General features: G+C 30.2%; 4 protein-coding genes across 8 annotated transcripts; 2 read left to right on the top strand and 2 right to left on the bottom strand.

Moving 5' to 3' along the window:
- Nucleotides 1-1,888: 1,888 nt before the first annotated feature.
- LOC128390651 (uncharacterized) lies at nucleotides 1,889-7,632 on the bottom strand. 5 transcript variants are annotated; one of them, XR_008325665.1, is made up of 4 exons: nucleotides 7,513-7,632; nucleotides 7,212-7,367; nucleotides 6,652-6,774; nucleotides 1,889-1,907 (listed from the first exon to the last, which is right to left on the bottom strand). XR_008325665.1 is itself a non-coding variant. In XM_053350400.1 (4 exons), the coding sequence occupies exons 3-4, from the start codon at nucleotides 6,693-6,695 to the stop codon at nucleotides 5,575-5,577; spliced, it is 870 nt and encodes a 289-aa protein (XP_053206375.1). In that variant the 5' UTR covers nucleotides 6,696-6,774; nucleotides 7,212-7,367; nucleotides 7,513-7,632; the 3' UTR covers nucleotides 5,433-5,574. The 5 variants fall into 5 exon arrangements, 3 of the variants coding, with proteins under 3 accessions (XP_053206375.1, XP_053206376.1, XP_053206377.1); XR_008325664.1 differs by lacking the exon at nucleotides 1,889-1,907 and adding an exon at nucleotides 1,953-2,681; XM_053350400.1 differs by lacking the exon at nucleotides 1,889-1,907 and adding an exon at nucleotides 5,433-6,400.
- Nucleotides 2,960-5,283, top strand: LOC128390650 (forkhead box protein D5-A-like). The gene has a single exon (XM_053350399.1). It carries the CDS (start codon nucleotides 3,473-3,475, stop codon nucleotides 4,670-4,672), a length of 1,200 nt encoding a protein of 399 aa, XP_053206374.1. The 5' UTR covers nucleotides 2,960-3,472; the 3' UTR covers nucleotides 4,673-5,283.
- A 9,203-nt stretch (nucleotides 7,633-16,835) lies between the features above and the next one.
- LOC128390681 (uncharacterized UDP-glucosyltransferase YdhE-like) lies at nucleotides 16,836-18,488 on the top strand. Its single transcript, XM_053350438.1, has 2 exons — nucleotides 16,836-16,994; nucleotides 17,094-18,488. Exons 1-2 carry the CDS (start codon nucleotides 16,942-16,944, stop codon nucleotides 18,352-18,354), a joined length of 1,314 nt encoding a protein of 437 aa, XP_053206413.1. The 5' UTR covers nucleotides 16,836-16,941; the 3' UTR covers nucleotides 18,355-18,488.
- A 57-nt stretch (nucleotides 18,489-18,545) lies between these two features.
- LOC128390649 (zonadhesin-like) lies at nucleotides 18,546-21,524 on the bottom strand. Its single transcript, XM_053350398.1, has 2 exons — nucleotides 20,435-21,524; nucleotides 18,546-18,890 (listed from the first exon to the last, which is right to left on the bottom strand). Exons 1-2 carry the CDS (start codon nucleotides 21,347-21,349, stop codon nucleotides 18,639-18,641), a joined length of 1,167 nt encoding a protein of 388 aa, XP_053206373.1. The 5' UTR covers nucleotides 21,350-21,524; the 3' UTR covers nucleotides 18,546-18,638.
- Between the last annotated feature and the right edge of the window lie 1,273 nt (nucleotides 21,525-22,797).

Genomic DNA, 22,797 nt, shown 5'->3' with positions numbered 1-22,797 from the left:
AGAGGCAAGTGTAAAGAGGCAAATTCTAGGATGAAAAGAAAGAGGAAGATAAATCTCTCTTCTTCTCTTTCTCATTTCAAAAGAGTATGATCAATATTTACAATCGAAACCTTCACTTAGAACCTTCAACAATAGCATCAACTCCCAGTTACAGCATTTATCACTCCCTATCCTCCTCCTCATCATCATCATCATTACCATCACTTATTATTATCTACTACAACTACATCATCCTTATCATCATCTTCACCTTACTTCCATCATCTACCTTTTACCTTACCAATATCATCCCGAAGCCATTGCAATATTATTATCATCATCTTATTCATGATACATATAAGATGATAATCAAGAGTCTAAATTATATCTATTTATAAATTTTATTTTCTTTCATGGTTAAATTTGATTGTTGATTCATTCAACCATCAACTAATTCAATTGCCTTTTTTTATACACAATACATATCACCAACACTACAATCAATGTTTACATCATGATAAACACTAATATGATAATCGTAATAATAATAATCTAACTAACTCTTGCTTCATTAACTTAATCACGGTTATGGTTAATTGGCCATTAATCCGAGGACAGAATCATTTATAACCATATTAACTTTCATTGCAATCACAGAATTAGATTTGTTTTCAATCCTTATCTTCATCCTTCTCATCCTTATCATCATCATCATCATCAAGAGCCAACAATCAATGTTATTTGAAAATGATGACTTAACTTAAACGAAACAATTGAGTTTATCTAATCAAAGGTAATACAAATACAATCACAAGAGTATTTATATTTGACTCATGATTAAGTTAATTCAATTTACTTTGATTCCATTTCAACAATCAAATATTATTACATATTTGATACACAATATCAATGAAATAATATTAATCATGTAAAGTATATTATTAATATAATAGTTGACAATTTAGAGACAAACATCATCTCCTTATTGGGTTTAGTTAATTTAGTTGGTTAACTTTTTTTCCCCGTTAGGTTGTATTAAAATCATTCAATCATAACAATTATGATTAACTTTATTAACTATTTAACTTGGTTAATTTACAAATTGTTGAACAACATTAAAACTAAATCAAATCTGATTACCTAAGCATTTCTATTAAAAGGTAATCACTAGTTTTGGGTTAATCTTTGCTTGATCAAATTTAATTAATAGATTGCTAATGATTCCCGCGTAATTGGATATTAGATTAACTTTTAATTAAGTTAATCGGAGTAAATTTTATTCAATTGATTACCCTTTTTAATGATCAATTGTCACGATAAGTTGATTAATTATTTACTAATTTCAACAGTGATCATTAATTCAATGTTATTATAAATAAACTACTGATCAGCTATTTATATATATTATATATTATATCATATGTATGATAAGCTTAATTGTTTATCATTTGAATATCTAAAAATATAACAATCACTTGGACAATCAAATGATGAAAATAGTTAATCAACATCGTTATAAGTTTATCCTTAAAATTGGGTCTAAATTGTTGAAAGTAGTCCAACAAACTTGTTGATTTCTCGCAACAACAATTAACTAACAAGTTAAAGTAACTGTAATAATCGTAGTGATAATGTTTACCAATAAATCAGTCAACATTTTTACAGTAATTTGATAAGAAGGCAAAATGTTGACAAGAAAAAATATCCAAAGAAAATGCATTAGAAAATCAAATTGGTCACGGAATTGACAATTAACTGTTCTTTTTTTTTGTTCATTTTCTTCTGAATGAAAAAAACAAAAGGGTCAACATGAAGGACATGGAATCCGGATGAGGATGTAAAGAGAACCAAGATGAATAATTGTATTGGTTTGACTCCTTTTCGGCTGGACAATTTGAGACTCAAAGAGAGGTTATGATGAATAGAAACTGTGGCGAATAAAACAAAATAAGATTAATTAATTTTCTTCTCACTTTGGTAATGTCTTTCAAGGCAATTTCGACGTGAGAAAAGGTCACCCAAGGGTCACTCATCTTCACCATTGACACTAAAGCCACAAAAGGCCAAGCAGTCTGGTTTAGATGATCGTCAAAGTATAAGAGACACATATATAAGTTTCCTTTGCGTTTACTTTTTTTTTTGGTTAATATTGTAAACACAAGCAAGAGAAAAACTATCAACCATTGATAAATTGTTTGTGAATTATGGTTAAGACTTAAAGTCAAGTCGTAAACAAATTACTTGAAATTTAAGATATAATTAGTGATACATTTGTTGACTATTAGTTGATTGTTTTGTATCTTGTGTTTACAACTTTCAATGATTGTGATAATCAAAACAATAAAACAGACTTTGTATCTGTTGAATATCATCAAATTAATTGTGATCATTTAATCATTTGAATGTAAATGGTTAAATTACAGATGGAAATAATTAATAAATTGTTTACATGATTAACGGAATAAACAATGTTAATCAATTGAGGTTTTTCCAAATTGCTCCAATCCAATAATTGCTGGGAAAATGATATAATTATGTTAACCATGTAATCTGTACTCATGCTACTATATTCATACACCCAGAAGCTTAATTAGTTTTACTTGTTAATTACAAAATCTTCAATTGTCAGACTCATTAATCAGAAAACTTAATCATCCGCCAAAAGTAATCACGGTTTTCCTGAGCATGTTAATTGTTTCAATCTGGTGACAAAAAAAAGGTGAAGAAAAAAAAATATCATTAGAAATCATAAAATCAATAAAATAATTGAATGAGTCGATGATTGATCATTTTGGTTACATGATTCATTCAGATAATATTAACATTACGATGAAAAGAAAGTGATAAAAGAGAAATGAAGAGAAAGAAAGAAAATGATGAGGATGAAGATGAAGATGAAGATGAAAAAAAGGAAGATGACAAAGAGAGATGAGTTTAAAAAACGAGAGAGAGAGAGAGAGAGAGAGAGAGAGAGAGAGAGATGATATAAAAGATGAGATGAAGATGTTTGAATATCGAATAAGATATTGTAAGTGATATTGAAAAAAGAAGATAAAAAGATGAGGATGGAGATAAAAACTGTTACCAAAAGATGAAGATGATTTTGGGTATAGGTTAACTTTCAATGTAGCCAATCCTTAGATTGACTCCTCCTTTCACGATACACTATTCATATACTGTAACTGGGTGTGAACATGTTCCCTCCCTGTAGTAAATTAGCTGTTCCTCTTATTGTAGTGGTGAACCTCGTGTTAGTATCTTTTATCATCTTCCTTCATCATCTCTCTCTCTCTTTTCTTTCTACAATTCTCTAGTCTTTCCAGCGGAATCACTATCATTGTATCACTTGTCGCAATTACAGTTAATCCATTTGATTATATTTCACTCAGTGACTCTCTCATTCACTCTCAGAGTGTCCGTGTCTGTGTGTGTATATGTGTATTTGTGTTGTGTGTCCAGCGGAAGCAAAACCAACCAACATAATTAATCTCAAATGAAATCACCTAATCACGACGATCATTCGTCCTCCTCGTCCACATCACCACCTTCATCGCCCTCACCCGCTCCGGAAACCAATAAAAAAGGTCATTTAGTGAAACCGCCTTACTCATACATCGCTTTAATTACCATGGCAATTTTACAATCACCGGATAAAAAGTTAACCCTCAGTGGAATTTGTGACTTTATCAAATCACGATTTCCTTATTATAAGGAAAAATATCCAATGTGGCAAAATTCAATTAGACACAATTTATCATTAAACGATTGTTTCGTTAAGATACCCAGAGAACCAGGTAATCCAGGTAAAGGTAATTACTGGACTCTTGACCCTGCATCAGAGGATATGTTTGACAATGGGTCATTTCTGAGAAGACGGAAAAGATATAAGAGACAACAAGTTGACCTTATTAAGGAAGCTTCTGCTTTCTGTATGGCGGCATCAGCGGGTTTAGATCCTTACGGACGATTTCCTCCAAATCATTCGGCTCATCATCATCACCACCATCACCATGGTCCAGGAGGATTCATTCATCCTGCCCTATCTTCAGCCAGTTATCCTTATTTGACACCATTGGCGACCCATTTACCATTAATGCGACCTCATGATATTACAATGCGACATCCGCTCCAGTTGATTAACTTAACGATGGGACATCCAACATCTAATAACAATAACAATCACAATAATAATACAAATTCTAATAATCCAAATAATTCTCAATTATCATCATCATCATCATCTTCTTCATCCTCATCTTCACCTTCATCACCATTAACAAACAATCATAGTAATCACAATATGGATACTTCATTAGGTCGTCTTGATGGTTCATCATTAAATCAACCATTTAGACAACCATTAAACAATATGCAACAATTTTCATCTAATTTCCGTAACTCATCTTCATCATCATCAACATTATCATCATCTTCAACATCTTCAACAACAACAACAACAACACCAACAGCAACAACCACCGCCACAACCACCGCCATTAATAGTTCAGTACCACTTTCCATCAACAATGCGACTCAACATTTTAATGGTTTGGTTAATTCACTAATATTAAGCCAATCGTCAGCACAATCAGTAAAACAATTGGAAACAAGTCAACAATTAACGTCGACAACAATCAAATCACAATCAATTTTCTCAATCGATAATCTTATTGGAATCAAAAGTATCATATGAGTAACAATCATTTTCAATTTTCACCTTAAACCTTTTCATTTGTAATTACACACCATAGATATAAAATCTCTGTATTAATAACAAAATAATATCTCCTATTTCTTATTATTGATCATCCTCATCACTGTCATTTCCCTCTTCTTATTTTTCTTGTCTCTCTCACTCTCTCTTTTATTACGTATTCTCGTTTAGCTGAACAACCAAAATCAATTTGATTGAACAAAAATATCAATAGTTTGTCTATTATTAATACAGACAAATCCTTGAGTAAATTGTTTAGCTTTTCTCAAGAGAGATACTCCTCATCAATAATATATCATTTTATGCTTACATCTAACATAAAATTAATCCACTGACCAGTAAAAGCATTTTTGTTGACCACTGTAAACATTTATCACTTGATAGTCTACAGTGGTATCCACAAGAAAAAAAAAGTTATCAGGTCAAAAGCAAGAAAGGTAAATCTTGAAAATGAGAAACAAATAAAAATACTCAAGATTTTACTGTTTATCAATTTACTTTCAAAAGAAATAAAATTTTAATTCCAAAGAAAAAATCAATTCTCTCATTGAAATTAATTCTCCTTCATTTCAAATATCGTGGAAAAAAATGAATGTACCCCCAGGCCAAGAAAAAGGTTATCAGGTCAATAAGAAAGGTAAATCTTTTACAGAAAATAGAGAATATCGCTTTTAATTAGAGAATCTATCATGAGAAATTAATTAGGCAGGAGAAAAATTTGGAGACTTGATTAATACGATTAGATTATGAATCGGTCTTAGGATCGATGTCGTTGAAACTTAACCATTTTATTGAATATAGAAATTATTTGATTTGTAACAAATTATTCGTTCGCTAGTTAATTATTATAGAAGTTGCTCTGAGTAAGTTCCAGGCCACTTTCATCTCTTTGTGCATTCGTGAGTTAAACATAAAGCTCGTCGTAAATAGATTTGTCCACATGAACCACAAAAACAAGCGAAATTCGTGTGAATACTTTCAATGTGCTTAATGGCATTTAGCTTGTTATCGTACTTATTATCGCAAAGTGGGCATTTGGCACGTTCATCTTTATCCATCCTGATTCGATGTATGAAAATTTTACTCAGCTTCTTGTAATCAATGTTGTAGAGTTTTCCTTGTGACATCCCTTTGAGAACTCGTCTTATTATTGTATCGGATAGAACAGGGGTCAATAATGGTTCGAGATCCGATTCAGGCCAAGGTACTTCATTTTGTACATGAGCAAAGACTCGAGGATTTGGATTGACTTGTCTTGAAGCCTTTGAGCGTCGCTTAATATTAAAAATATTTTTCTTAGAAATATAACTCGGTAATGACGATTTCACTATGCGTCCATTTTTGATTGCGATTTCGTTATAGAACCAGAAATTGTCGAGCCATTTTAGAATGAAAGGAAATCGTTTCGCGTAGTTCCAGTTCGCGACATCAACTTGAGGCAAATCATTATCAGTTTCCAAATTAATCAAATCACTCAACTTAATATTGTGATCGTCATAACAATTTCCATCAATGGTCACTAATTTTCCAAGATTAACCAACACATTTCTTTGGTCACTTTCTTTATTATTTTTACAATGATTATCACTCTCATCATCAGTAAGATAATTTCTTGCTTCCATGGTAATGATGAAAGTTTCAAAGGAGATAATCAACAAGTAACAATCAGCAAAATACCAGAAAACTTTCACAATTAAAGAATTTGAGCTTTAAAATCAACAAATGGAGTAATTTATTAACTGTTCTCTTAACTGTTAATATTTGTAATCATATTTAACAAATCAACTGATGTAATAATTGTTAACTACAATATACTTTGTTTTAATAAGCCCATTTATCTCTCTATTCAAATATCGTGGAAAAAAATGAATATACCCCTAGGCATGTATTGTATCCTAGAGATGACCTTTTTTTGATCTTTGGTGAAAATCCATAGATTGATTAGTTTTAATACTCACAAAGAATTGATTGAAAGGAAAAATTGATGGAAAAACGTTAACATCTCTAAATCCGTTTGATTATCAGCAAAAGATACAAATTCCTTCAAGTGGATTCTATATATTCCAATAGTTATGAATAAACTGTAACAGAAAAGAGAATAAAAAAAATTAGATCAAGTTGTATTTTTCTACAGTAAAGTCAATGGTGGAATTGTGAACAAAAGGATATCATCATCTGTTTCATTTTCTCTACCTTTTTTCTTCAAGTATCTCTTATGAAGCAATAAAAGTATTAATATCAGTTGGTCTTTAGACATTAATACAGTATTTAGAAAACATGTCAACTCAACTGAAAGAGAATATGAAAAAACAGTGATGATACCAACAGCGAAGAAAAGAAAACTGTTTATCAATTAGAATCTAAACAAATTGTTTCTTTAACCACAATCGCTATTAAATTACATAAATGTAACATAATCATCTTAGAGTAGCCTTAAGAGAACATCAAAATGATCAAAAGGTCCCAAGATGGAAACAATCAACACCAGAATTCAATCAATCATGAATTCAGAATTTACATTTAGATTTGTATAGGAAAATCGCCACTTGGAGAGGTTTAAACACCACAGCACGTTTGCCTTTCCGATAAGAGGAAAAAATCAATGTCATTATGTGCAGAACAATAACTCAAAACTGTCAACAGGCAAACAAGACAATTACTGATTAAATAAACACTAGAAAAAAAAGTAAATACAGAAAAAACAAAAAAACGATTAAACAAACATGTAACAAAAATGAATAATAAACAATTTGAATTAGGAAAACAACGGAGAAAAAGGTTATCAAAGGTAAAGAATAACAATATTCACAGTCACTTACCTTAGAACTACGAATTGAGATGAGCCAAGAAATTAAACAAATACAATTAAAATGAAACAATTAGAAACCAAAATAAGCGACAACAATTAAGAGCTCAATCAATAACCGATTCAATTTGAACTCTTGATGAGTCACAAAAGTGAAAACATTGGAATTACATAATTGGCGCTTCTTTTAATTTTCTTAAATTTGATTTTCTTTTTTTCATCACAATTGACTTTCCATTAAACTGTAAGTCACTTTGATTGTTTTCATTAATTTATTTCTATTTAATTGCTGTTAACTTAATTAATCGTCAATCGATAATTTCTCATAAATCTAATGGGACAATTAAAGTTATCATCAAATTTGGTTATGCTTTCTGATTATTTGTTTTGTTATTTTTTGTTTGTTTGTTTACAAATTTGTGAATTCATAAATTGATTGTTTTCATTTTATTTTATTGGAATCAACTAATTGTTACAATTTAATATTCATCATTTTCACCACTCACATCATCTAATCAGGTAAATTAATCTGTTGAAATGTGAATTCATTTACTATAAGTAATAAATCAGTTAGAATTTTTTATTTCTCCTATTCCATTTTTTGTTTATATCTTAATGTTTATCTTTTTGCTGATTCTGTTTTTCTGTCTCTCTCTCTCATCTTATATTTCAAATGATCCTGAAAAATTGACTTTTTTTTACTATTGTCAACATGGAAAATTTTATAACGATTATATATAAGGTTCCATGTTTTCTTGCTCAGTAAATATTGATATAAGTCAACGGAAATTAAATACTAAGCTTTTCCTTGGAAAGCAACTTGAAATACAAAGAGTTGAATACCATTCTCATCAATTTCCTCCTTCATATTGTCATCATCATCATCATCATCATTTCCATCAACAATTTGATCAACATCATGATCACCAAGTAAATTGTTTAACCAGAAAGAGATAAACTATCAACTTGATCATCATGTGAATCTGAAAGAAAAACATATTACCCGAAACACACAAGAAACCTTGAAATTTAATCATCTCATAACCACCAAAGTAAAGTGTCTCTTAATTGTGTAACAACGTCAATAATCAGCAAGGTAATTGAACTAAAATCTAATAGTTAATTAACTGTAATTGTAAAAATGTATCATTACATTGATTGACTGTCTTTCCTACTAATCATCATTAGGAATGGGAATCTAATGATCATCATGAAAAGACTTTACTACTCAATCCAATTTAAAGAGTAAGAGAAAGTGAAATTTGTAATACTTCTTAATGATGATTGCGATTAAATTAACTTTCAGTTAACCAACAATTCTATAAGGCTATAGTTATGCTACTTAGTTGATTGTTTGCCAGGAAAAAAAGTTCTACTCAGAGAGATTGAGATAGAAAAAACAAAATTCTCTTAACTAAACTGTATCTTGATAAAAAGTCTCATAAATAAATGCCGATTATTGTGAAACAAGATAATCAAGTTAATCCAAAGTTTATCCAATTGGTTGACATGTAAAACACAATTTAAAGACAATTTGCCAAAAATAATCTTCTCATGAAATAACTAATCATCATGATCCATGATGATGACAATTCCCAACCCAAGGAATCAACAACAACCCAAGTTAATAATAATATTCGGTGAAAGATTTTGCGCAATTTTAGAGAGAGAAAGAGAGAGAGAGAGAGAAAGAATAGAATAGAATTACCAAAAAGAGAAACTCCTTCTCTTTCTTTCTCTCTCAAATTCTATATAATATCATCTCCAAAATAGAATATCCTGGTTTTATCTATTCTACTCCCATGGAATCCACAGGAAAACCCGAATCATAAAACGTAAGTTCCATCATATGTCCTGAGAATTATTTTATTTTCAAAATTATCAATAATAGAAGAGCAAAAAAAAAACAACAATCACAATTTAACTGTTGAATTTTAATCCAATCAACATCCCAACAGAAACTGGATTAAGATTATCATCTAAGTGATTAGTAAACAGATTGATAGTAAACATTATTGTTGTATGATGACAATTGAATAACAATTTAGCGACAGTGATACTTTCAACACTACGACTATTACCAGATATTAACATTATAATATTTAAATTGATTACAATTGAATTATAACCAAACGAAATATATTAAATCAAATGTCCAAAATGTTGAAGAAAAAAAAAACTTCGACTCAATAAGTTTAGTTAAATCACTGGAATGGTAAAAATATTTATTCTGATTGAAGATAATCCAATAATAATGTTATATATTAAATGATTCTAATTCCTTTTCAAATAATCATCAATGATTATGAATTAATATTATTGTTATGTATTCATTGTTAATCATTGATGAATAGATGATGATGATGATGATGATCACCAATGAGAGATGAAAACTTCATCCTCATCTTTGGATAATATTATTTACCCGAATAACAATAGTATTTGAAAACGAGAAGCCGACCAATAAGACTAACAATAACAATCTATTTCACGCTTATTTGAATTAATTGTATACAACAATTAACTTGATCTCTACCTTATAATTGTTAAACTGTCTCCTCATATTATCATCATCATCATCTTGTATCTTCATCCTTCTCATCATCATCAACCTTTTACACTCTTTAACTACAAACACCTCGAAAACTTTGTTTACCTTTTTTATCTGGATTTCGAATCGCGCCTATTAGGACTTTATTATTACTATTATGATGATGATGAAGATGAAGATGATTGTTATTACTTCCCTTTGAGAACTGTCAACAACAACAAAATAACAAAATAACAAAACTCATTGAGAAAAAGAGAGAGAGAGATTCGGACGTCGAGATTTTTTGTCTCCATCCCAATCATGTCTATGGATAAATAGCTAATCCATCCTTTCATTGTTGTTGCTTGTATTTTCTAGTATTTTTTGTATCTTCCCCTTCGGAAGATTATCATCTTGATCTACTGGTACTAAACTGTTAACGGCCTTTGACAGGCCACCCAAAAGTTTTTCCTATTCATCTCTTTTTCTCTTGCTTATCATCTTTCAGCTTCTTCTACCTCACTTGATCCTTCAGATTTAATCACCACATTTCCGGCTATGATATTATATGGATTAACTCAAGGTAACCATAATATTGATAATATTATTATTACCTTTCTATTGAGATATTTTTAGACGCAAAGGATATTCATAGTAATCAAATGTTGAAATACCACAGGAATATATAATATCAACTAGTATTAATATTAATACCTGTTAATCGTAATGATTTACTTATTTGATGATAGATTTGATTATTGAAGTTAATTTCTTATTGATTAGATAACTTTTATGTATTGGAAATGTTGATTGTCGCATTTTAAATGTTTAGTTATTATTATTGACAAATTACATCAAAAGTATCATGATTATCAAGATGATGAGGATGAAAGTGGATTGATGATGATGATGCTTTTCAATAAAATAAATTAGATTAATGGGATGAGGATGGAGATGATAGAATTGTCATTTGTTATTATTATTGTTGTTGTTGAGTATAGAGTTTGAATGGGAACAGACAAAGATGATGATAAAAGTAAAGTGAAGAGAGAGAGAGAGAGAGAGAGAGAGATTTTCATCCTCATCATTTGCCAAAGAATTTTCAGAAAGAAAATAATGAAATGCAATCAAGTGTCTTCTCTTTGAACCTTTTTCAACTTTGACAACAAGACATTCATTTTAATACATAAAAACAAATTCACTTTTATCATCTTCTTCATCATCCTCATCTTCATCTCTCTCATCATGAAACTAATCGTTCTGAAAATCAACCTGAACACTGATCTACAATATCGTATTCATGGTGTCTTTGTTTTTATTTTCTTTAACACTTATCACTTGTAAGTCTTAATTGCTTTCAAGAATTAACCGTTATGATTAAGATGATAATGTTAATTGTTGACAATTATACCTTGCCAAGTTTACTGAATCAAATTGTTGTCTCAGTGAATGACAAAAATCAACAGAATGTATCAGAATATATCAAATATGTAATACGAAGTGAGAGTTTTTTTCTTCTTCATCTTCTTCTTAGTTTGATAAATTAACTAATATGAAATGTTATTGTTTTATTGTAAACAATTAACTTGATGATAAACAATTATTATCATTGTCTCTTTATTTTACTCAATAACAATTTCATGGTAGAAAACAAATAATGTTGTTTTCCAAGAATCGAAAAAATTTTCACTTCTTTTTCTAATATTATCATTATCAGAATAACTTGAAAATTGGAAAATGAGAAGAAAAATTTTTCTTCTTTTCCTTTTCTCTAAATGTAATATATAAGGTGACAGAACAATTTGAAAAATGTTATCCAATTTTTCAGTTGACTAGAAGTAGTTAAAGGTTACATAGAGATTGTAGAGCTTGTTAGACTTGGAGATTAAGTTATTCAAGAAAAAAACAAGAGTGGGAGTGGGAAAAGTGAGAGAGAGAGAGAGATTGAAGGAGGAAGATGATGAAATATTTTATTCGATTATCGTGAAAACGGAAGTTGAAAGTAAAGGAAGTTCCCAATTACTCTTCAAGAATCGAAAATGTTTACGAAACTTTTTTTCTTTCGTTTTTTTTTCTTGATTCTTCTTCTCTTATATCATCGAAAAGAAACTTTAACTAATCGTTTCGAGTACCAATGATCCATAAAGATGAAGAAGAAGGAGGAGGAGACGGAAATGATGAGGATGAAGCTGAATTTCGTCTCAAGGTTCAACATTAAACTCTTATGGATTCATCTATTATCCACCTCGGTTTCGGTCTACAGGAAGTAAGGCGTTAAAAAGGAACCAAAATGAAGATGATGAAGAAAAAAAGGAGGAAGATAAAGATGAGGATGGATTATAATTACGATTCGTTGGTGATTAATCATGTGCGATATCTCATTTAAGCAGATAATGATAGAGATAATGTTCGTTAACGCTAATCAGTTATAATGATTACACTAACCGCAAACATAATCATCATCATCAACAAGATGATAATGATGATGATCAATTTGTAGAAAATGTTTTCTTCCTGTAAATCTTATGTACTTTTGTTAACCAATAGAAAAATGTTTACATGATATTTATATACATACACACACACACTTTGATGATAATCGTCATCATAATAACATCATCCATCTTAATGATGTTCACAATGTGTATTCATCATCACCCTCATCATCATAATCATCTTTATCCTCATCTGTTTCATCTTGTTTACATCTATTTATAATCATCAACAACTCTTGAAATTGTATCAACTGTATATCAATGTTACTACTCCTTGTTGATGATGATGATAATTTAGTTTGAAAGATTATTGTTAAAACTTGTTGTTATGTGAATACAACAATTAAAGGATAACAATGATGTTGATTTGATTGAAAATCAACTGACAGGAAATATTTTATGTTATCATAAATACACTTGAGCATTCGCGCTCAAACAATTTCAAACAAACTTGATTAACTTGACTCAATATCTGAATTGTTATACATTTGCCTCGGTTGATGATAAAAAATATATTCTCAACTATGTAATAACAATAATACTAACTGGCCACTTGACTATTGATGATACTTGATATTTGAATACTCGTTTACCTGTAGAAGTGAATTATTAGCTAGTCGAAAAAAAGTTTTTTTTTCTTTTTCGAATTTTTTTTTGTTCATTCGAATATTTTGGAAATTAATTCCCCTTACATTTCAATGATTATCTTCCTGTTAAGAGGTAGCTTACAATTGATTTGATTGTAATAATCAACTATCGGTATACGATCACAAGTATATCAATAATAATAATATTATTGCTCCACTGAATCGTTGTTATTGATATGTATTCATAGTCAGGGATTGATAGAATGGGACTTTGTCAGGACAAATGATTTTGATTTATTTATAAATCACTAGATCAGTTTTTGGAATTGTAATAATCAAATTGTTATCAATGCAATTGTAAGAAGATTATGTTAATCAGTTCTAATTGTGATCAGCTAATTTCTCCGAGTACTCTCTTTATCACAGAATTTATATCATTCAGAACTTGTATATCAGCTCCTCCATGTTATCGAAGGTCGTACCTTTCGTGTATCAATATTTCCGTTTTTTAGTTGTCCAAAAAGGTCTGATTCCGTAACAGAGATCTGGATGACTGTATTAAACCTTCCGAGTGCTACAAACCACCTACTAATGGTTATCCATAATCAATACCAGATTAGGATCAGATGTTGATATCATTCAGGTAATTTCACAATTGAACAAATTTCGTGAAATCTTTAAATTTGTAGGTTTCTACCACTTTCTTGTTAACTGTAAACATGTTTACCGTATCAGTTTCAATGTGATTGCTCTTGATTATTGTCAACGAAAAGTCAATTCCTTGAAATATAATACTGATAAGATATGATAAGATTTGAATTGTTATCAATAATGATCATGTTAACTTTGATTTTGATAACTTGTTTTGTTATCAATTGATGGTCAACATGTATGATATTTACAATGGTCAACTAAGTTGGTGGTTATCAGTTTGATCAACTAGATGAATCAAGGTGTTTACACAAACCTAGTAGGAGATTGGGTTTAAACTAAGATGGTCAGTTGAATGGTCAAACAACAAAGCTAATCTAAATACTACAGTTGTGTGGTTGTGTGTGTGTGTCTCAATGTCTCAAGAAAAAATATCCTTTATTTGTGATTAGAACTTTTTCTTGTCAATTCGACAAAAGAAAGAGGATAAAGAAATACAAACAATTGCTTTCGAATCCTTTACAAATTGATACCATTGATAAAAATCTAAAGGTAGAAATCAAGTTAATTGTTATCAACAATTAGCTCTAATCACGAGCATAAACTAAACACGAAAATGGTAAAAATTTCATTCGTTCCAAACTCAAGCTCGATTTATGAACTTTTCATTTCCTATTCTAAAAATAATCCATGAATATATGAATAGTTACTAAATGTAACCACAAGATTAAGAAAATACAATTAATTGGATTATGCAAATACATCCTTCGCCTTGATTACTACCAACAGTTAGATTAATTGTTATCAATTAAATGTGTAAGTTAACTGAATTAAATGTTAATCTTTTCATCACCTTTCCATCAATGTAAATATTTTCTGCTCACAGGATTTGATAATATTATTTTTCCCATTGATATCTCACTCGCTCTCTCTTTGTGTGTGTCCCTATTGTGATCATAATATTGTTTCCTTTTTCCTAATCATCTTCCCTAAAGACTTAATCCCTAGTAGATTAACGATGATTATGATGATGGTAAAAGCATAAAGGATCAACTGTAGGAAGAAAAAAAAAGTATTAACATTGAAAATGTGAGTTAATTTGACAAAGGAAACAAACAATTCGTTAGTTTATTCAAGTGTTTATTATGCAAAAACATTATTATTATTGGAAAAGTAAAGAGCATCAAAAGATGATGATGATGATGACGATGAAAGGGATAATCTGAAGATTAAGATGAAAAGGTAAATTAGTAAAAGCTAATCTGTTAAAAACCATTCAATCAATAAGCCCAAAGGTTTTAGAATAAAGTTTTACAACTAAATTAGAACTTTTTTCTTCTTCATATTCTTTCCCTATTCTTACCTGTGAGGTCGTCGTAACCATTTTCTTTTTATTCTTGGTCATCATCCTCATCCTCAGGTTCGAGATGAAAGGTGAAGAGAATAATCGTTCTTTACCTTGGTTCGAAATTTTCTCTTCTCTTCTTTTCATCTTCATCGAAGTCTCTCTTTTTTCCCCCTCTTCCTCTTCTCTTCACTATTTAAGGGCAGTGGTCAATTACACTGACCATTACACTGTGGTTAAATTGATTAATCGTAATAATGGTAATCATGTTAAGGACCACATACAAGGTATCGTTCATTTATTGTCGTTATTATGATTAGCATTCATTGTTATCGTTGTTTGGAGTAAAATTGTAAAAGTTTATTGTGCTAATATGTTTTTCCTAAATCTAAATAATAACAACAACAATTTGTTAACAATTTAAACTAATCTCTCGCTCTCTGAATTAACATGATAATAATAATAGACTGAAGCTTGGATTCGGATTGTAAACAGATCATCATCATCATCATCACTCTCTAATCATGTTATCAACAATTGGAATTAGTTGATTGTAATCAAACTCTTTGAATGTTTGAAAACCAAAAGAAATTAATTAGAAAAAAAAAGTTAATCATTGTGGAAAATTTCATCATGAAAATCAAACGATTGACATTGATGGTGTGATGATGATGATGATGATGATGTTTATTTGTGATAGAGAAGAAAATTAAAAAAAAACAGTTAAGTAAACAAGTGATGATGATGAAGATTAGTGGATAAAGATGATGGTTGTGATGAGAAAATTGAAGATTCTCATGGTTAGATGATGAAAAGATGATCAAATAGCCTTAGGGCAATGTTGAGATTTCATCTTCATCTTTGTTACATCAACTCTTGAAAGTTGATATAACGGTAAAAAAAAGCACAACAATTAAATGATAAAATAGCAAGTGGATTAAGTAAATAGCTTGGAGGGTAATTGTTGATTATTACAGTTTATTAACTGATAATTTATTAATTTTGATTCTTAAATGATGATGATTAAGATGGCTCTTTGTAATTCATCATATTTAACAAGTTGATTGAGACATTTACTTATTATTATTATTGTTTTTTATTAGTTTCTCTAAATAAATGTAAACTTAATCATCTATTTGTCTTGATTGTCATTTGATTTGTTTGATTAAAACCATTTAATACAATTCAAATTGCCTGAGGGCAATCTGATGATTTAAACCAATCACTAAATATCAAACCGATTCATTTGTTATTTACTCAATTGAGTAAACATTTTTTTTATTAATCAAAACACAGTTTCTGTTTTTGATTATGATTATGATCAATCGGATTAATTTACTTTCTCGCGTTAATTTAGCTCAATTATCTCATATTTTAATCCCAATTATTAATCTCACAGAGGAATTGAAATTAATTGAGTATAAATTGTTTATTTTCACACGAAAAAAAAATATCAATCAAAATCAATAATCTGTTGATAATATTTTTCAATCTCTAATTGTAAACAATTAACTAGAGATTTAATTGTGATTTTCCTAAAGGGTGTATTAGTTAATTTCTAGAAATTGATGATAAAAATGAAGGTGAGTTAATCTTATCTGAATACATTTTTTTATAATAACAATTAAAACAATTGTCAATGTCATTTACTAATTGGAAAAGCCAATCATCAACTCAATCACTGATTATCGGAAGTTTTTATCAATACTAATAACCAAGGAAACTGTGATTAAATGATTGAATATAAACTTGAGTTGATGAAATATTTTGTTTACAATTAAATTGTAAATCATCAAGTGAACATTAAATCAATTTCTAGTAATTATTAATCACAATGGGAGATACTCAAGAGAAACCATTGAAAGTTGTGATTACAACGATGCTTGGGTAAGTAATTAACTGATTGTTGTTGTTTAATTTAATTCACCGTTGATATTAATTGATATACTATTGATATTTTTGTTCTGGTCCTTAACTTGTTGATAGAATTGGTCATTTAAATGCTTGCATGGGAATCGGTTCATTATTAAGTAAAAGAGGTCATGATGTTTACTTTGCCCACTATTCGAGGTTTAGGTCACTCATTGAGACGAATGGGATGAAATTTATCTCATTAACTGACCATCAAGATGAAGTTCATAAGATTCCAGAAGAGTTACCGGTCAATGAGAACTTTTTTAAAGCCATGTTGGATCGAGCGAAAACATTTTCTCCCTTGGAATTGGTTAAAGATGAGAAAGTTTCAGTTTTCAGTGGATTCATCACTCTTCTTGATGCCTCGAAGGGTGAAAATTACGCCATGTTGAACATAATCGAGGAGATTAAGCCTGATATCTGTTTAGCAGATTATCTTTGGGTGATGCCTTGGATGGTCAAGGCCAATATTCCGGTGGTTCCGATCATGTCAGCCGCACCTAATGAGCTATACAATGGACCTCCATTCATGTCTGGATATTCAGTCAACGATCCGCCTGAACTTTGGGAAGAATACAGAAATTTAGCCCAAAAAGCGGGAGAGGAATTCGTTGAGAAAAGTAAAGAATTGTTTGATTACTTTGGTGTCGATTATGTTGATAAAACACACGCAAAACAATTAGGAATTTATATTTACCCTGAACCTTTGGATTACAAGGAATTTGGTCCACCAAAGAAAAATTGGATTCGACTTGATTCATCGATTCGTCTCATCGAATCGAGTGAATTTAAAATACCTGAAAAAATCGCTGATAAACCAGGTAAATTAATCTATGTTTCTATGGGAACATTAGCCTCGATGGTTCCTGAAATGATGAACATGATTCTTGAACCCTTGTCCAGTTTACCTCATCGATTTATCGTATCAACTGGACCAAATGGTGAACAAGTCAAATTATCTGATAATATGTGGGGTGATAAGTTTATTAATCAGGTAGCGATTTTACCTCATGTCGATTTGTTCATCACTCATGGTGGTTCTAATTCACTTATCGAGGGTCTTACTGCAGGTAAACCTTTTATTGTGATTCCACAATTTGGAGATCAACTCAACAACGGCCAGCGAGTTGTTGATCTTAAATTAGGGACGAAGATTAATCTTTGGGAATTTAGTGGAGACAAATTAATTAAAGCCATTGATTATGTTCTTAACAACGATGAGATCCAGACCAATGTGAAGAAAGTATCGGAACAATTAAAGAAATCAGATTCTTCGGAAAAAGTTTGCTCAGCCATTGAAACTCTTGCTCGAACCAAAACTTCATCAGTTTAATGAAAAGCCGGTCAACTTTTCCAACTCAATCATGAAGTTACCCTGGTGATAAATTCACTAACCGATCAACTGAATGTTCATTATAAACTCAATTAAATTGATAAATTAAAATGTTCAAAGTTCTTAGTCAATGATCAATAATCAGACTCTTATATTAATAATATGTAACGAAAGCAAAGTCAAATGAAAAGTTGGAGTAAAATTATTCGTTATTTTTATTCATCATAATGATACACAACAATCGTAGCATTGATATATCATATATATAGATTGTCCTTTTGATTTCAACAGTCTTGAACTCGAACACATCGATTTCGTCTATTTAAAACGTAACCTCTTGGACAGAAATATCCGGATACACATTGCATGGTACAAATTTGAGGATTTGGATTGGCACAAGTTGGTGGACAAGCCGATCCACATGATTTATATTCCTTTTGGACTTCTGCCGAACAAGAAACGATAACGAAAAGAGTAACCAAGAAAACGAGTGTATATTTCATGATGAAACACTGAACAGTTTTAAAAGATTTGTTTTATTCAATGTAATTAGTTGATTATTACTGGTTGATTCTCAAAGTGAAACTGAATCTTTTCCAGTTTATCATGGAGTTTTTAATAAAAAAAATGTTTCAGTAATGATAAATTAGACAATTGTTTCCATGTTAAATCTCAATCAGTGACAATTATATGATCTTGATTAATTGTCTACTAATCAACTTTTCTACATTTATTATTTCATGATGATGATTAATTTTCCTGTTATTGAGCAACTTATTATTATTACTCCGATCAATGATACTTATCACATTAATCTTACTTTCGTAATCAACTGATTGGTACTAAAAATATTCTGATATTGAAAGATAAAGATGTTATTAGTTTGTAACAATCAAATCAACAAGAATATACAAGTTTAATCACTTTGATCACGATTAACAAAGATGGAAAAACAATTAGATAATCATAATTACCTGGCAACAAAGTGTAAAAATTTACTCAGTCGATAACTTCCAATAAATCATATTTACTCCCACATTTTGACCTCTAAATGTCTTTGAATTGATTTTTGCACCGTTTTATTATCTACTGGGTGACCAATAATATGTTGTTTTTTTGAGTATGGCGTTTAAATCTAAATACTAACTTACAGTAACTTTTTTTTCTGCTTATTTTTACAGTAATTAGTTGAAGTTTTTTTATATATAAAATTTTCGAAAATTGGACATTCTATCGAAAAGTTACAGAGGGTTTCATAAAATAACAAAAATTGCGATTAGATGATTACTATTTAGTATATAATCTATTTCATGGTGTCATAATATGCTAAATAGAAGTATCTATCGTTATTGATCTCAATTTTTTACTTAAAGTTCCGAGAAAATGAGTTATCAGCTGATTAAGTGCTCAATTTTCGTAAATTTTAGGTTTTTTCACGATTTTAACTATCAAATATTATTCGCTGGCCACCTTTGGAGCCTTGAGGCACTCACCCTGTAGATTGAAAATCATTTTGAAAGCATGGATATTTAACTTGCAAGTCTAGTGCTTAATTCGTTACTAAAATTATTAGGTTTGAATCAAAGATAAAGAAGTTACAGGGTATTTAAAAAAAACAAGGTATTATTGGTCACGCAGTAATATAAAGTGTGATTGGACTTGGTGTGCGACACTTTGAAAGATTTTCTATTTTTTCGAATTTTCGATCTTAACGAACGAGTAAACAAGAGTTTCGAATTCGAATTAATTATTGAATTTTATTAGATTTTTCGATTGCGAATTTCTGTTGCTAAGAACAAATTAAACTCTAACTCGAAAACTTCTAAAATAGCAATAGAAATAGTTATCCTGTTCTTTTCATGGATATACTTTCAGGTCAAAAATTCGAACAAATAAAAATGTTATCAGAATGATCTACTAATAGCATTAAGTAATCATTACAATTGAAATTGATAGAAAATCTTCTTGAGTGAATATATTTTATTGGAAAATGTTAATAGAAATCAAAAGATTTGTATTGTTATTATTAATACAATTTGTAACTTTTTAGACATTTTTTTTGTTTAATTGATTTCATTTAATATTCAGCGATATTTAATTGCTCTTGGTTACCTAGAGCTGGTTGAGGTCGAGGTGTCCAACAATTTCGTGGAGGTTGTGATCCTAAATCGCAGTCTTCCAAGAGAACACATTCACCGACTGAGTTTTCGTAATAACCTGATGGACAGAACCATCCTTCCTTACAGATTAAGATACAAGGTCGATCGTTGGGTTGAGCGCAAGTTTTTGGACAAGCGGTTCCACATTCATTGTAGACCTTGGCAGCAGTTCGAGGCTTGAATTCATTTGGCCATGATGGTGATGGATCATTGATGGGGAATGGTCGAGGTCGAGGTCGAGGACGTCCAACAATGTGTCCTGGTAAATGTCGTGGAGGTTCAGTTGTGGTTGGAGCTGAGTCACAATATTCGGGAAGGACACATTTATCAGCAGAGTTTTCGTAGTAGCCTTTAGGGCAAGCGAAACCGGGTCTACAAAGAGCATTACAAATTTGTGGCTTGGGACTGGAACATTTCAATGGGCAAGTAGATCCACATTCGCTGTAAACCTTTTCTGCGGTTGGAGGTCGATATACAATGTGACCTGGTAAATGACGTGGAGGCTCAGTTGTGGTTGGAGCTGAGTCACAATCTTCTAGGAGGACACATTTACCTTGAGAGTTTTCATAATAGCCGTCAGGGCAGAGATAACCAGCTTTACAGGTTCTGATACAACCTCGTGGTTTAGGTTGTGCACAAGTCAAAGGACAAACAGTTCCACACGGATTATAAACCTTGTCGGCTGTTCGAGCCTTAGATTCACCTGATAATGGAGCCGATGAATTAGCTACTGCAGAAGCAAATGAATCCGCTGAAGCGACAGCAGAAGCTTCATCTTGAGCTGAAGCGATTAGAACAAAACAATTGACAACAATTGAGATAATTAAAAAGCTCATCTTGATTAACTGTTAACAAACAATCTGATCACTTGTAAAGTAACAATTAATCTCACGGGCCAACCTAAAGAGACCTGATATTTATAACAAATTTGTTTTCATGATTGAAAGTCATTAATTATTATAAAGATAATTAATTCCAATGAATCAATTATCTTCTTCCCTTTCTATTGACACCTCAATCAAGCACCTGAGATATCGTGATTAATGAGCATTTAAATAGTATTTACTAGTTGATTACTCTCCCTCTCTCTCTACAATTACGTCGTTTGTATTACAAATTTGTTATCGAAAAAAACTAATCAATCTCATTCATAAATCGTCAAATTGGTTAGTCTAATTTTCCTTACCTTTGTTGCCATAGATACAAACAATCAAAATGAATCGCGATTCGGTGGTAAAATCGTGGAAACAATTAACAGTTCTGACTAGATTTCAACATTCTGGTAAAACTTTCGATCCATCGTGATGAGGAAAATTAGTTTCATGAAGATATTCAAGTATCTCGATCGAAATGTTTTCATAAAACTCAATATACAATGTGAACTTCAGAAAACTGGTAATTTATCATGAGAACTCATGAGTTCCAAAATAATCTGAGAAACTATTAATATTTATATCTGATGCCCAATGAATCGTAAGTTTTCATTAATACTTTTCAATGTTTCGTTGCTCTCTTTGGATTAAAATCGAACTCTAATTGCACGAACTCTCAAATATTCGATAACTGAACATTCTTGATCGATAAAATCGCCGAATCCGTGCCTCTTTCAAGAAATAACAATTAAATAGATTAATCATCAAATTCTAATGATTAATTTTCTGACAATCAATTCTGACGAACCTTAGAAATCACGATTCAGTGATGGTAATCAGAAAATCTCAGAAATTGATTCTTTGATCAATCATTTTTACTCTTTACAATTAAATGTGAATCAACAATTAATAAACCAAATCAAATTAAAACGATCAAACTTATCACAATTAATATCCTAAAAAAGACCAAGAATTAGTTGTAATGACAAGAGTTTTTTTTATATATAAAAAAAATTAGTCAACAATTAGTCTTGGTTTAATTATTAATTGTAGTCTAGTGAACAATTAACCTTGAGAAAAGTTAATTATCGATTAGCCTGATCATCAAGCAAATCAGTTTGCAATTGTTACAAAATGATAATGAATAATAATCAGATTATGAAATCAAGTTAAATCAGATCATTAACCTGAGTAACAATTTATTAATTGTAACAAGCAAAACAAAAATATTTGATTGAACAACAATTTAGTCTTTTCAAAATGATTTTAAATTAAACACAATTTAAATGATAAACAAAACAGTAAACATAAACAATCAAGGTAATAAACAATTAATCTTGATAAAATTGATTGTTGTGATTTACCTTGAATTGAATCAAATTGAGCATTGTTACAATAAAGGATTACTAATC

This window comes from Panonychus citri, unplaced genomic scaffold (assembly GCF_014898815.1).
Source record: "Panonychus citri isolate SS breed McGregor unplaced genomic scaffold, ASM1489881v1 Contig00125, whole genome shotgun sequence".
Classification (NCBI taxonomy): Eukaryota; Metazoa; Arthropoda; class Arachnida; order Trombidiformes; family Tetranychidae; genus Panonychus; species Panonychus citri.
The sequence above is the reverse complement of the archived record's forward strand: the minus strand, read 5'-3'. Positions and strand labels throughout refer to the sequence as shown.

Bases quoted from the DNA above. Each gene is read 5' to 3' on its own strand.
- LOC128390650 (XM_053350399.1), top strand. From the start codon at position 3,473: ATGAAATCACCTAATCACGACGATCATTCGTCCTCCTCGTCCACATCA.
- LOC128390681 (XM_053350438.1), top strand. From the start codon at position 16,942: ATGGGAGATACTCAAGAGAAACCATTGAAAGTTGTGATTACAACGATG. The intron at 16,995-17,093 runs GTAAGTAATTAA...ACTTGTTGATAG, and splicing joins GTGATTACAACGATGCTTGG to AATTGGTCATTTAAATGCTT.
- LOC128390651 (XM_053350400.1), bottom strand. From the start codon at position 6,695: ATGTTAACGTTTTTCCATCAATTTTTCCTTTCAATCAATTCTTT. The intron at 6,401-6,651 runs GTGAGTATTAAA...TTGATTTTAAAG, and splicing joins TTCCTTTCAATCAATTCTTT to CTCAAATTCTTTAATTGTGA.
- LOC128390649 (XM_053350398.1), bottom strand. From the start codon at position 21,349: ATGAGCTTTTTAATTATCTCAATTGTTGTCAATTGTTTTGTTCTAATC. The intron at 18,891-20,434 runs TAAATGAAATCA...TACATTGAATAA, and splicing joins AATTAAATATCGCTGAATAT to AACAAATCTTTTAAAACTGT.